This window comes from Carcharhinus amblyrhynchos, chromosome 14 (genome assembly GCF_965287045.1).
Source record: "Carcharhinus amblyrhynchos chromosome 14, sCarAmb.v2.hapA, whole genome shotgun sequence".
Classification (NCBI taxonomy): Eukaryota; Metazoa; Chordata; class Chondrichthyes; order Carcharhiniformes; family Carcharhinidae; genus Carcharhinus; species Carcharhinus amblyrhynchos.
Window position 1 is genome coordinate 80,260,564 of NC_137337.1, and position 14,980 is coordinate 80,275,543.

Sequence of the window (14,980 nt, forward strand, 5' to 3'; positions counted from 1 at the left end):
TAATCCAGACAAATATGAGGTAATGCATGTTAGAGGATCTAATACAGATAGGAAATATACAGTGAATGGTAGAACACTTAAGAGTATTGATAGGCAGAGGGATCTGGGTGTACAGGTACACAGATCATTGAAAGTGGTAACACAGGTGGGGAAGGTAATCCAGAAAGCATACAGCATGCTCACCTTCATCTGCATCCTCTATCTCCCTGGCAGCGAGTTCCAGATATCCAGGGCATTGAGTTTAAAAATTGGCAAGTCATGTTGCGAATTTATAGAACCTTAGTTAGACTGCACTTGGAATATAGTGTTCAATTCTGGTTGCCACACTACCAGAAGGATGTGGAGGCTTTAGAGAGGGTACAGAAAAGATTTACCAGGATGTTGCCTGGTATGGAGGGCATTAGCTATGAGGAGAGGTTGGAGAAACTTGGTTTGTTCTCACTGGAACGATGGAGGTTGAGGGGAGGCCTGATAGAAGTCTACAAGATTATGAGGGGCATGGACAGAGCGGATAGTCAGAAGCTTTTTCCCAGGGTGGAAGAGTCAATTACTAGGGGGCACAGGTTTAAGGTGCGAGGGGCAAGAGGCAGATGGAGGGGCAAGGGGCAAAGGAGATGTAAGAGGCAAGTATTTTTACACAGAGGGTAACGGATGAATGAAACTCGCTGTCGAGGGAAGTAATAGATGCAGATAAGATAGTGAGTTTTAAGGGGCGTCTGGACAAATACATGAATAGGACGGGAATTGAGGGATATGGTCCCCGGAAGGATAGGGGGCTTTAGTTCAGTCAGGCAACATGGGTTAGTGCAGGCTTGGAGGGCCGAAGGGCCTGTTCCTGTGCTGTAATTTTCTTTGTTCTTTGTCCTTTGTGACAAGGGGGTGAAATTCCAAGCCACTGTTTCGATTTGATCCTGGACAATCTCTGAATGCAGCTGATGAACCAGAATATTGCTCATTGGAGATTATTGAGTAACACAATCCCAAATTCCACCCCTATAAAGATGTGAAGGCATCACAAAGTTACACTAAACCATATTACAGAGGAGTAAATATTCACAATGTGTGCCTGATAGAGTGTTGCACTCATATCGACCAAAGATATTGAAGTGATTTTTATTTGGTCTAACCTTTACTTTGCTCAAGGATTAAAGATGAGTGGTACCAGAACAATTCCTCCCTCAGACAAAGCAGCAGGATCTACCTTTGAACTTTGGTATGAGATGAGAAATATTGAAATATTTTTATCCTTGCTTTGTACAACCCATTGTTTTTTTTTAATGAGCCTGTTTACTATATTTACCTTCGAGGGAGATCTCCTTCCAGGGGTTAGGTGGATACATGAAAGCAGCATTCTGGATTTGATCATGAATGTCTTCATCTTCATTGAATGGGAAGGTGCCACTCAGACTGACATAGACGATAACGCCTACAGACCACATATCTAATGATCGGTTATAACCTTTGTTCCGAAGTACTTCTGGAGCCAAATACGCTGGTGTTCCCACCACAGAGCGCCGGAAAGACTTCTCCCCAATTATACGGGCAAATCCAAAGTCACAAAGCTTGACCTATATTTGGAAAAGCACCAGGTGTGATGAGAATTAAAATAATTAGGCCCAACAATCTACAATAAAAAGCATTGTAGAGAATTGTAAAGATAGAAAAGCCATAGGATCTCTGTGCAACCACTGAGATAAAATATTCACTCTCACCTGTGGTAAAGGATCTGCAGATGCCAGCAACACATTCTCAGGTTTCAAGTCACAATGAACAATGTTCTTAAAATGGAGATGTCGCAAAGCAACAAGTATCTGTTTTTTAAAATAAGAATCAAATTAATAAAAACTCTCCTCTTTAATGTTTTATTTGGAAAAAGGCAGAATCAGATTTGCTCTCAGAATTTCTCTGTAAACATTAAATAAAGGAAGAATACTCTACGTACAACGTACAAATGGAAGCTAACGCAATGTGACAATATATGCAGCACAATTCTATGAGGTGCAGAACATTCTGATTTTGACCTAGCTGCTGAAATGGAGCAGTCTCCATTTCCATGTGCAAGAAATCTTTAAAATTCATTCAAATGCAATTCTGACAAAAGGGTGATGTAATAAGCTTAGTTTTCATATTTTGGGAATACAGTAAACCGATGTGTGAATCTGGTTTCCAATCAATTGAGTTCAGAATAATCCAGTGCAGAGCTAGTTTAGTATCATGTGTAAATGCTGACATCACTCTCTCTCAACCCATTTCCAAACCGTTGACATGCAGAAAATAGCCCTGGAAATGAACCCTGAGGAATACCCTGAAAAAAAACTGGTCCAACTCCTGAGCTGTCTTTTTGTAAATTTTTAATTTGTAAAAAAGAAATTTCAATCCAGTTTAGTTATCCTCCCTCTAATTCTGAACCCTTAGTGAGTTCCCACCTGGATTGTCTCAAAGGCATTTCTTAAATTCCATTTGGGATCAGTGTTCTTACATTTCCTCTTATCACCCCACTGACCATGTCTTGATCGCTTTAATCGTTAATTCTTAGTCAATGAGCTGAAAACGCAGGAAATTATTTTCATTAAGGAGCTAAGAGTTTTGCTGGAGTCGACAGCAGATTAAGGGTTAATTCAGTTGTTACAATGGAGATGGAGGCAAAGAGAATCAGGAAGCTCTCAAAAGAAGAATCAACATCTCTCGGTAATAGGCGAGAGTTTAGATTAATGGAAAGAAAAGATAAGCCTTCACATCTGTGATACGACTTAGGCCAAAGGTGAAAGACAGCAACAGGAAGGATATGTCATGACTAGCTGGAAGGAAACTCAAATGCGACAACCAGAAATGACTTGATGAATATGTGCAGAATATGCTGCAAAGTGGTTTCAGCAGCACTGAAATTCTTCAAGTTCCTAAGATGAGATCAAGGGTCAGCATGGGTGGTGTCCAAGATCCAAACTGATTTCACCAGAATAATCAAGGCTGAGGACTGGAGACATAATGTAAATTTGGACCTGACATAGCTTCTCCCTAATTCAAACTAAACAAAGATAGCTAAGAGCTCAAAACGCATTGCAAATTAAGTCCCATGCATTGGCTTTTTAAATTACACATCCTTTCAAGTGAAGTCATTTAGAGATATTTTTATACGAGAGACACTTCACTTTAGCTGCGGGCTGGCTGTTAGCTTTACAACTGAATGAAGAGAATATAATGGAAGTTCACCAACAGTGTTATTAATGACGCTACTTTATGTCAGTTTTGAAAATTGTATTATTAATCTGTTTGCCCCTGTAACTGTCACGTACGTACCTGCGTAATAAGAAACTTTGTTATGCGTTCTGGCAATCGTCCTTTCTCGCTTGATAGGATCACTTCCAGCATGTCTCCATGGAGCTTTTCCATGACAACAAACACTCTTTCCAGAGTCTCAAACATGCATTCCAAATTCACTACACCAGGGTGATGTAAGTTCTGGGTGGAAGAGATTGTATTAATAAAAAAGGTGCACTTTTCCATTGATAATAATATAAAATGGAACGATACCTTCCAAATAAATTGTTGGATTATTTTGTGGAGAAGTGAAATCTTACAGTAAGGTTAGATTATATTGTGGACACTGACCCAATTAAAGAGTCAATCATTAAACATTTATATTTACAAGATTTTTACTTTTGTGATGATGTCAGTCCGAGGGAATGACACCATCAGTTTCACTGGTGACAACAAACAACTGAATTAAAGCTTATTTATTAGTGTCACAAGTAGGCTTACGTTAACACTAAAGTTACTGTGAAAATCCCCTAGTCGCTACACTCCGGTGCCTGTTTGGGTGCACTGAGGGAGAATTTAGCATGGCCAAAACACCTAACCAGCGCATCTTTCAGACTGTGGGAGGAAACTGGAGCACCTGGTGGAAACCTGCACAGACACGGGGAGAACATGCAGACTCAGCACAGACAATGACCCGAGGGTGGAATTGAACCCGGGTCCCTGGCACTGTGAGGCAGCAGTGCTAACCACCAACCTCAACCAGATAGTCTAAATGTTTCTACTCTCTCAAAATAACTGTTCAATTCTCATTGGAAAATGGATCAAGGATATCCAAACTCACTTTGCACAGGATTCTGACAACCGATTATCAGCATGCTTTCAATATTTTAGGCTTGGGTTTTATCCTGGGCATCAAGGGTTAACTCACATTGGCAAAGCTCCTCCCCATTCCCACCTCACCGCCACACAAGCTTTATTCTTGTTTATTGCCAATATTCAGAATTGCCAATATTCAGAATTTCTCCACATTTACCTGTAAAATGGCGACTTCATTCCGAAGCTGACTTTCTTGCTTTGTTGGAAACCTCAGCTTATCAATAACTTTGATTGCTACGTCTCTCCCTGTCTTTCGGTGTTTCCCTACAAACAAACAGCAAAAACTCAAGCTTCAATGTGGACTAGAATGCTGGAACATTATTCCCTGTGGTATTTAAATTGTTGGATTGCAATTCCCGACTTCTCCAGCTCTCAGTTTGATAGTCAACGGGATCCTTATTCATGCGGCTATTGTTGGTTTCAGAATCCTGGCAATGAGGTTATTTTGATTCAAATGGCTGGGGAAGTGAACTAGGTTTCAGTGTTCCAGGTTAACAATCTATTCAGCAACCTCATCTGATACAGTTTTGAATGGTTGATTAGGAATAGATCTCTCTGGGAGAGATGAGCTTGGAGTCCCAATTTCAGCTGCTCCTTGTGTTCTACTCACGCAGCCAGTGGCAACGTCTCCCCAAGAATCTCCGCAGGGAGTTGAGGGCTGTCCAGATTTTATCCGGAAGATTGAAACCAGGGACTTCACCACTTTGGTTAGTTACCGGGATGAGACTGGTGATTCCTACAGTCGGGAGGGATGGGGTTGCCGCAGTTTCTGGGATGCAGAGCACGTTGCAGTCGGGGCCATGGATTTCAGAGGCAGTTTTTTTGAGGTCCTGTTATGGGACTGACTTATTAGCTTTCAGTCAGTGGCATGTTTTCATAAAGAACCTGTTCCCTGTGGATATCAGGAAGTTTTTTACGCAGAGAATGGTGATGGTGGAGGCAGATACAATAGGGGCTTTTGGATAATCACATGAATATACAAGGAATAGAGGGATATGGACCAAGGGCAGGTAAAGGGATTAGTTTAATTTAGTGTCATGTTCAGCACAACATCATGGGACAAAGGGCCTGTTTCTGTGTAGTAGAACCATTGAATCCCTACAACGGAGAAGGAGACTATTTGTCCCATCAAATCTGCACTGACAACAATCCCATCCAGGCCCTATCCCTGTCACCCCACATATTTACCCTGCTAATCCCTCTAACCTACACAGTCTGGGCACTAAGGGACAATTTAGCATGGCCAATGCACCTAACCCGCACATCTTTGGAGTTTGGAAAGAAACCCATGCAGACACAGGGAGAACATGCAAACTCCACACAGACAGTGACCCAAGCCGAGAATCGAATCCAGGTCCTGGAGTTGTGAGGCAGCAGTGCTAACCATTGTACCACGGTGCCGTAACCACTGTGCCACTGTTCTATGTGTGGTAGCACTGGAATCCCCTTGAGATGTTTTGTACCCGAAAGAACCCCCCCCCTCCTTTGAGATGTTTTGTTCTCAACTTTCCAGATTCAATAATTCTATGAAATGATCTTTATGACTTCCTTAAGATGATTATCTACCAAAGTGAGTACACAGTGAGTAGGAAGAGTACTCAGTGAGTACACAGTGAATACACAGAGACAATGCAGAATAAACAGTGAACACACAATGTGGTGCAATATTTTGCATTTACTCTTGTCCTCAATCAATTTCCATATGCACTGTTTTAGCCAAGATATTTACTACCCCATTGGGCTGATTATTACTTCCTTTTACTGGTGAAATTTACTAATTGCCTGTATATTTTTCCACTACCTAGCTAAAATAACATGATTTCCTCTGTCTCTCTGTAGAGACTCTATAAAGAATCAGCTACAATAAAAAACTGAAGAGGATGCAAAAGGTTTCCATAGCTAGTTGGATATTGGTGTATTTATCTGTATGCTCTATGTCACTGACTCAGTTAATGATCTGATTTGATTTATTGTCACATATATTAGTAAGACTATTAGTAACAATGAAAAGTATTGTTTCTTGTGCAATATATAGCCAAAGCATACTGTTCATAGAGGAGGAAAGGAGAGGATACAGAATGTAGTGTTATAGTCACAGCTAGTGTGTAGAGAAGGATCAACTTAGTGCAAGATAGGTCCACTCAAAAGTCTAACAGCAGCAGGGAAGAAGCTGTTCTTGAATCGGTTGGGATGTGTCCTCCGACTTTTGTGTCTTTTTCCTGACAGAAGAAGGTGGAAGAGAGAATGCCCGGGGTGTGTGGGGTCCTTGATTATGCTGGCTGCTTTTCGGAGGCAGCGGAAAGCATAGACAGTCAATGGATGGGAAGCTGGTTTGTGTGAGGGGCTGGGCTTTGTTCATGACCCTTTGTAGTTTCTTGCAGTCTTGAACAGAGCAGGAGTTGTATCAAGCTGTGATACAACTGGAAAGAATGCTTTCTATGGTGTATCTTTAAAAGCTGGTAAGAGTTGTAGTGGACATGCTAAATTTCATTATCCTCCTGAGAAAGTACAGGCATTGGTTGGCTTTCTTAACTATAGCATCAGCATGAGGGACCAGGACAGGTTGTTGGTGATCTGGACACCTAAAAACTTGAAGTTCTCGACCATTTCTACTTCGTCCTCAATGATGTAGACAGGGGCATGTTCTTCTTTACGCTTCCTGAAGTTGATGACAATCTCCTTCATTTTGTTGACATTGAGGGAGAGATTATTGTTGCCGCACCAGTTCACCAGATTCTTGATCTAATTTCTGCACTTTGTCTCGTCATTGTTTGAGATCTGACCCACTGCAGAGGTGTCGTCAGCACACCTGAAGATCGAGTTGGAGGGGAATTTGGCCACACTGTCATAGGTGTATAAGGAGTATAGTAAGGGACTCAGGACACAGCCTTGTGGGGCACCGGTGTTGAGGGTGATCATGGGGGAGGTGTTGTTGCCTATCCTTACTGATCATGGTCTGTGAGTTAGGAAGTTTAGGATCCAATTGGAGATGGAGGAGCCGAGGCCCAGGTCACTGAGTTTGGAGATGAGTTTTGTACGAATGACGGTGTTGAAGGTTGAGCTGTAATCAATAAACCAGAATCTGACATTGGTGTCCTTGTTACCTAAGTGTTCCAGAGTTGAGTGTAGGGCCAGGGAGATGGTGTCTCCTGTGGAGCTGTGGTGAACTGTAGTGGAATCTGGGCGGCTGGAATAGATCTGTGCCATGACTAACCTTTTGAAGCATTTCATAATGGATGTCAGAGCCACCAGGCGATAGTCATTAAGGCACACTGCCTGGCTTTTCTTCAGGATGATGGTTTGGTAACAAAGAGAGACAATTTCTCTGACTGGAATTTGTTATGTGTAAAACTCTTGGAATTTAGAAGTTCAGTTGTTGATTGCAATGAAGCAGCTTCATTGATGGTAATTGTCCATTAATCAAATGGATTGTAAACATGAGCTGTGAATAGAAGAGTGGATTTGTTGGTGATGGTCTGGTTTGTCATTCCCCTTCGCTAAGTGACTACTTGCCAGTTGTAACATGTTTTGTTTGTGTAACCATTCACTGTGACTTCATTAGTCAGCATACTTGCTAATCCAGTCCATGTAGACTATACCTACAGTTATTCAACAAAACACAATTCATGGTTTGAAATAGAATATGGATACGCCTGATTTTCCTGGTTTTGTAATTTCACCCACTTGCGTTCTATCTTAATAGCTGAAATTATTATCCACACTGGCTATCAATGCAGGCAAAAGTAAAATGCACAAAGAATGATCAATTATTTGGCCTGATAATAAAAGATTTAGAACCACAAAAGGAGCTCACAAGAGTTTATTTGTTTTGTCTGGTGCTTTGTTGTAGATAAGTGTTTAATTACAGTATTTAAGTCAGACATTAAGCTTAAATATGGATAAGACTTGCTGTAATATTGCAATCTGGGTAAAGCACTGTATGACCGACTGCCCATCATGTTGTTGACCAGCCATTAAAGCTTTGCTCCTCAGTCTCTTGCATCATTTGACCCAATGGCCAAGCCCCTCACATTCCCTCTCTCCTCAGGTACTACACCCTGAGTGGGCATTGGTGATCATGGACTTCCATACTAACCTTGCTCTAGAGGCGTGAACCTTTTATCACTGGCAGAATAATCATCCAGTTTATGAGGCATTTTAAAATGATCCTTTTTTTGTCTTTTTTTGATCTCTTTCACCATCAATCTTTCCCCATCAGCATCAGATTTACTAAGGGGAGATGGTGGCATAGTGGTAATATTGGATTTAGTAATCCAGAGACCCAGGTAAAATCTCTGGAGATGTGGGTTCAAATCCCACAGTTGGTAGAATTTACATTAAATTAATAAAAGTTGGGAACTGAAGGCTAGTGTTTAATATTGACCATAAAATGATCATTGATTGTTGCAACAACCCATCAAGTTCACCAATGCTCTTTAGGGAAGGAAATCTGACATTCTTACTGTAAGAGGAAGAACTCTAATAGGTTAGCAAGATTTTTGAACCATTAGACATTAAGCCACTGACAGGACTACTAGCATTGGCATAACAGCTTTATGAGCTAAGAAGAAAGCAGTTTACACACAGATGAGATGCAGTAAGAGATTTAGACAAGTGATTCTGATTTTAAAACATATATGCTGATATTTTGAATATATTCATGTATTTTTTTTTGAGGTATAATATTTACTTTAGCCAAGAGCAATTTGCCACAAGGCATAATGGTAAAAGGCATTAGGGCAAAGCCATATTCTAAGAGAATATTTAGACCTTAAAAATATGCAAGATTTATCAGTAAAGTTTTAGACAGACAGAACATTTAATCATATTTCATGAATAGGGTTTCTTCACTCTCTAGTCAAAATGGATGCATGCCTAGACATGGAGTCATGTACTAATCTGGTTTGGCAGTGACGTATAAGGGAACTCATTTGAATTTTGGGCTAGTGTCTCTGGTTGCTAAGGGATACAGGAAGTGGGGTTAGCCAAGATCGGAGTTAGCTTCTGGATTCTACTGACTAATAAAATGCCATTATGCCAGAGGGTAAGATGTGGTTAACTAAGGTATGTGACAGGTATTATTGTCGATATGTGTATATTGAAGATGATGATTTAAAGTTAATGAAAGATGGGGGTAATTGACAAGAAAAACCTGTAATTGAACTGTTTTGAATTGACTATATCAGATTTCATTGGAGAGGTGTAGCTATTCTATCTCACAGCTACTCTGACTCTGAAGATTTCTCCTAGTAGCTGTTGGTTGAAGTAAGTTACATTTTTAAACTGAGACACTGACTTTGTGAGTCTGCTATTGTCTGAGATTTCTGACAGTACCATCCACCTCAGAAACCCCATCCACACTTACCCAATCTCGCCTACATGTGATTCTATATCCACAGCAATGAGGTTGGCTCTTAACTGCCCTTGTGAAATGCCTAGTGAGCCATTCAATTCCATGGTAATTAGGGATGGGCAACAAATACTGGCCCAGCCAGCGACACCCACATCCCCTGAAAGAATAAATAGAAAATCCAAATTTCTTATTCACAGAAGAATTGAAGCAGCAAGGTAAGTGATCGCCCAGGTTAAAGATTCACTTTGCAATCCTTACTTTTTCACACACAGGTTTTACAAAATCATTTATAATATAGTACCAGTTGTGTGCTACCTCTTGCTGCAGGGAAACACCTTTAAAAAACATCAATTCCCTTCACGGGTCATTTATCTGCAGATGACTAAATGTAGAAGGAATGACCATTATACTTCACAATGGATCTTGTTATGTGAATGGAGAAATTAAAATTCACAGAATTATTAATAAACTGGGAAACAATTCAATGTAGAATAGTGACTTTCAGCTGAGTGTCTTTAGGATGTAATAATTCTACAATTTAGTGACACGTTATATAATCATGATTGAAGCTGTTAAAACCTGGGAATTTCAGGATGTTACAGTAAGTTTTTATCACCTCCATAGACGATTCCAAACTGTCCAGATCCCAAGACATCATCTGGAAATATCTGGTACACCATACTGATATCCTGTTGGAAGACAGTCACAGTTGACATTTATTGGAGTAGCTTTCATTAACCTCATTGTTAAAACAATATCCTCAACTCAATGAGAATCATATCGAAATTATAAACTTGTATTTAATCCTGAGATTCCAAAATGTAAGAATCTTGTGCATTGTTGTCAAATTTTGCTCATCTCCAACACTGAATAATATTTTAATGAACTCAGGGGTGCGGGAAATGTTTCACAAGTTATTCGCATGAGAGAAGTTCCCCAGGGTTTATCACCAGAATAACAGCTGCTTTTGATGTAGCTAATTGATTTGGACTTGGGGGTACAGGGTACAATTTCAGATGAAATGAAACTTGAATGATCCTAAATAGCGAGGAGGATAATGATAGACTTTCAGAGAAAATTGACAGGTTGGTGAAATGGGCGGCAAATGAAATTCATGCAGAAAACTGTGGGGTGGTACATTTTGGTGGGAGGAATGTGGAAATAAAACACAAGCTAAATGGTACAGTTTGAAAGGGAGGTGCAAGAACAGAGAGACCTGGGATTGTTTATACAGGAAGCTTTGAAGGTACAGGACAGGTTAACAAATCACTTGGTGAACTATATAGGATCCTGGGCTTATAAACAGAATGCGCAGAGTACAAAAGCCACATGTTTTATTGACCTATATAAAAAAGCTGGTGGGGATTTTGTAAGCTGTAAGAGTGGAAATGCGGGAGGTCGGTTGACAGCTGGAGCTGAAATTTGGCTTTTCCAATTGGGGCATAAATTTAGGGATGAACTCAGTGACGTGTTTGTGGCAGGTGAGGCCTCACAATGTCCTGTGGGGGATTCCTACTCATCAAACATTCACATGTCATGAAAACTTGTGAAAACTTTTTGCAATTGTCTCCTACCTTTCTGATAAAATCAGCGATGCTCGAGAATCCCACAGCACCTGGTTCACATCACTTTAAAGGTGTGACTTTGTGTTGCTGTGTCAGAATGCAATCATTTTCCTTGTTGAGTGGTGAGGTGAAAGAATGGGAGTGGGAGAATTGCAATTTGCACGGAGGCTGGGAAAAGCAGGGGTGAGCAGTGTGGGGGGACAGTGTGGAGTCAGGCTGAGGTAGGGAGGAGTGAGCAGTGTGGGGGGGGACAGTGTGGAGTCAGGCTGAGGTAGGGAGGAGTGAGCAGTGTGGGGGGGACAGTGTGGATTCAGGCTGAGGTAGGGAGGAGTGAGCAGTGTGGGGGGGACAGTGTGGATTCAGGCTGAGGTAGGGAGGAGTGAGCAGTGTGGGGGGGACAGTGTGGATTCAGGCTGAGGTAGGGAGGAGTGAGCAGTGTGGGGGGGGGACAGTGTGGAGTCAGGCTGAGGTAGGGAGGAGTGAGCAGTGTGGGGGGGACAGTGTGGATTCAGGCTGAGGTAGGGAGGAGTGAGCAGTGTGGGGGGGGACAGTGTGGATTCAGGCTGAGGTAGGGAAGGGTGAGCAGTGTGGGGGGGGGACAGTGTGGAGTCAGGCTGAGGTAGGGAGGAGTGAGCAGTGTGGGGGGGGACAGTGTGGAGTCAGGCTGAGGTAGGGAAGGGTGAGCAGTGTGGGGGGGGACAGTGTGGAGTCAGGCTGAGGTAGGGAAGGGTGAGCAGTGTGGGGGGGGGACAGTGTGGAGTCAGGCTGAGGTAGGGAAGGGTGAGCAGTGTGGGGGGGGACAGTGTGGAGTCAGGCTGAGGTAGGGAAGGGTGAGCAGTGTGGGGGGGGGACAGTGTGGAGTCAGGCTGAGGTAGGGAAGGGTGAGCAGTGTGGGGGGGGGACAGTGTGGAGTCAGGCTGAGGTAGGGAGGAGTGAGCAGTGTGGGGGGACAGTGTGGAGTCAGGCTGAGGTAGGGAAGGGTGAGCAGTGTGGGGGGGGGACAGTGTGGAGTCAGGCTGAGGTAGGGAGGAGTGAGCAGTGTGGGGGGACAGTGTGGAGTCAGGCTGAGGTAGGGAAGGGTGAGCAGTGTGGGGGGGGACAGTGTGGATTCAGGCTGAGGTAGGGAAGGGTGAGCAGTGTGGGGGGGGACAGTGTGGATTCAGGCTGAGGTAGGGAAGGGTGAGCAGTGTGGGGGGGGACAGTGTGGAGTCAGGCTGAGGTAGGGAGGAGTGAGCAGTGTGGGGGGGGACAGTGTGGAGTCAGGCTGAGGTAGGGAAGGGTGAGCAGTGTGGGGGGGGGGAACAGTGTGGAGTCAGGCTGAGGTAGGGAAGGGTGAGCAGTGTGGGGGGGGACAGTGTGGATTCAGGCTGAGGTAGGGAAGGGTGAGCAGTGTGGGGGGGGACAGTGTGGAGTCAGGCTGAGGTAGGGAAGGGTGAGCAGTGTGGGGGGGGGACAGTGTGGAGTCAGGCTGAGGTAGGGAGGAGTGAGCAGTGTGGGGGGACAGTGTGGATTCAGGCTGAGGTAGGGAGGAGTGATATGGAAAGGGCCTGTTGTCCTGGGTGTCGGGGGTTGGTGATAATGATTGTCAGTCAAGATAAATGAGGGGCCTTTAGGGCAGTGACAATACTTTGCACATGTGGGCCTATCTCAGGGCATTGGTTGGCTTAATCCTTACAGCGCTTTGAGTTCATCTGCAACATTTTAATTACCCTGTCTGAGAGTTGCTTCTAACGATCTCATTTATGATGCATAGAAGGGGTTAGGTTTAGCTTTAGAATTTGGATTTTTTTAGGATTAGGTTCAGCCACATCCCACACAGCAGTGAAGACAAGACTGGACACTAACATTGACATTTAATAAAATGTGAAAGCAGAAACACAACACTGTTTCCTCCACAAGAGAGAAATGTACTTACTCCCTGTAATAATCAATACACGTTGGCCGCGAGTGTGCCTGTACACTTAACTCTCTGAGTAAGTTTGTCTCAACAAATAATGCTAGCACACACATCAATAAAGTGAAACTGATTTAAGATGAAACATTCCCAAGTGAATTTTAAATGTGAAAAACAGCTGTGTCACCTCAATAATGTGCTCTCAATAAGTCTCATGTCAATGGAATGGAGTGGGGTGCATGGTCCCAGCAGCGAGGGGTTACTGAGACAGGAATAGACTAGAGAAGGCAGCATCCTTTTCCTTACAGCAGAGAGAATGTTGAGGTGACAGAGATGTTTAAAATCATGAAGGATTTAATCAAGTAAATAAAGAGAAACTGTTTCGATTGAGTAAGGAGTTAATGCTAGGGAGTAACAAGGTGATTGGTAAAGGAATTAGAGGCGGTATGAGGATTAATGTTTTTATGTAGTGTGTTAGGATTTGAGCACACTGCCTGCTAGGGTTTTTGGAATTGATACAATAGCAGCTTTCAAAACAGAATTAGATAAATATTTGAAAGACTTAAAAATATTAAGATTATAGGGATAGATTGGAGGAGTGGGATGAATGAGATTGTTCTCTGGAAGTGTTGGTGTAAACACAGTAAGAATTCTCACAACACCAGGGTAAAGTCCGACAGGTTTATTTGGTAGCAAAAGCCACTAGCTTTCGGAGCACTGGCCCTTCATCAGATTTGGTGTAGACAGAATGGTCAGAATGAGCTGCTCCATTAGTCTGTTTCTTAACTTGAACTTAAATAAAAATATATTCAAACTTTTCTTAAGATTAAGAGAAAGGAGAAACAATCAAATATATAAATGAGCATTTTTATAAAGGGCGAGATGACCTTGTCAGAAAAGTTGGACTTTTTAAATAAGCAGCTATTGGCTGAAACCCTACCGCCTTTCCCACTCTGGAATTGGGGCGGCCGAGATTACCAGGACAGAAAGCTCCATTGGCTCGAGCGAGGCTATAAAATCCCACCCATGTTTCATCAGTAAATTATGAATGGATATCACTGTTGCTGCTCCTGTGCCTTCGTACTAAGATAACAAACAAAGCTGATATAGTTTGAAGGGTTCTGTTTAGTTGCATTTCTCTACACTTGTGCGATCAGCTGGAAATGTAATGGAGAGATGTGAAGCAGACATTTATATTTAATCTGTTAAAATCATTACACAATTCACTGAAAACAGCATCACTCCTGAGTGTTAAAATCATTCTTACCCATCAAATATAAATAACTGTTTGACATTTGGCTACGATATACACTCACATCACCCTCATCACATTCTGTGATGTAAAAAACATCTTTTTCAAGTTAAAATTATTATTGATAAAATGACGAGAGAGAAACAGTGTGACTCATTTCTGAAAGAGCGTTGATGCCTTTTAGAGAGATGGTAATTTTGATGATAAATCTTTTCCACAACCATTTGAAATTGGCTGTTAATTTTTTCCAGAAGGTTTAATTTAGTAACCAGTAGCTTCCTTGGTCCTCCAGCATGACCAGGAGCAGGGCCATTCCAGGAACTAAAGACCAATAGCCTGGAAGCCAGACGGGGTCATTCTGGGATGAGGGTAATGGGGGCTGGGGGGGTGGTGGAATTGCAGGGGAATATTTTGGAAGAGGCCTGTGATTGGCAAAGGGGGCCCAATAAGGGAAGTAGACCCATTCCCCTCCCCCATCCCCACAAGATCGCCAGATGTTACTTGGTGGTCAGGCCACTTGGCATCAGCCTCATTTACTGAGTGAAAGACAACCCCAATAGGGAATACATAAAGTGTCACTGCCACAATTTTCCTTGCTTCCCCACCTAATGGGGCGGCGCAGCAGCACAGTGGTTAGCACTGCTGCCTCACAGAGCCAGGGAACCGGATTCGATTCCTGGCTTGGGTCACTGTCTGTGCAAAGTCTGCACTTTCTCCCCGTGTCTGCGTGGGTTTCCTCCGGGTGCTCCGGTTTTCTCCCACAGTCTGAAAGCCGTGCTGGT

At 42.8% G+C, this 14,980-nt stretch overlaps 1 protein-coding gene across 1 annotated transcript in view; it reads right to left on the reverse strand.

Annotated features, from left to right (window-relative positions):
* Window positions 1-14,980, reverse strand: part of prkd1 (protein kinase D1) — a 241,337-nt gene that overhangs the window by 8,205 nt on the left and 218,152 nt on the right. Inside the window, exons 12-16 of the mRNA XM_080202084.1 lie at window positions 10,104-10,176; window positions 4,292-4,398; window positions 3,298-3,459; window positions 1,713-1,811; window positions 1,301-1,568 (exon numbers count right to left, since the gene is read on the reverse strand). Coding sequence (XP_080058210.1) covers window positions 1,301-1,568; window positions 1,713-1,811; window positions 3,298-3,459; window positions 4,292-4,398; window positions 10,104-10,176 — 709 coding nt within the window. The remainder of the gene's footprint in view (window positions 1-1,300; window positions 1,569-1,712; window positions 1,812-3,297; window positions 3,460-4,291; window positions 4,399-10,103; window positions 10,177-14,980) is intronic.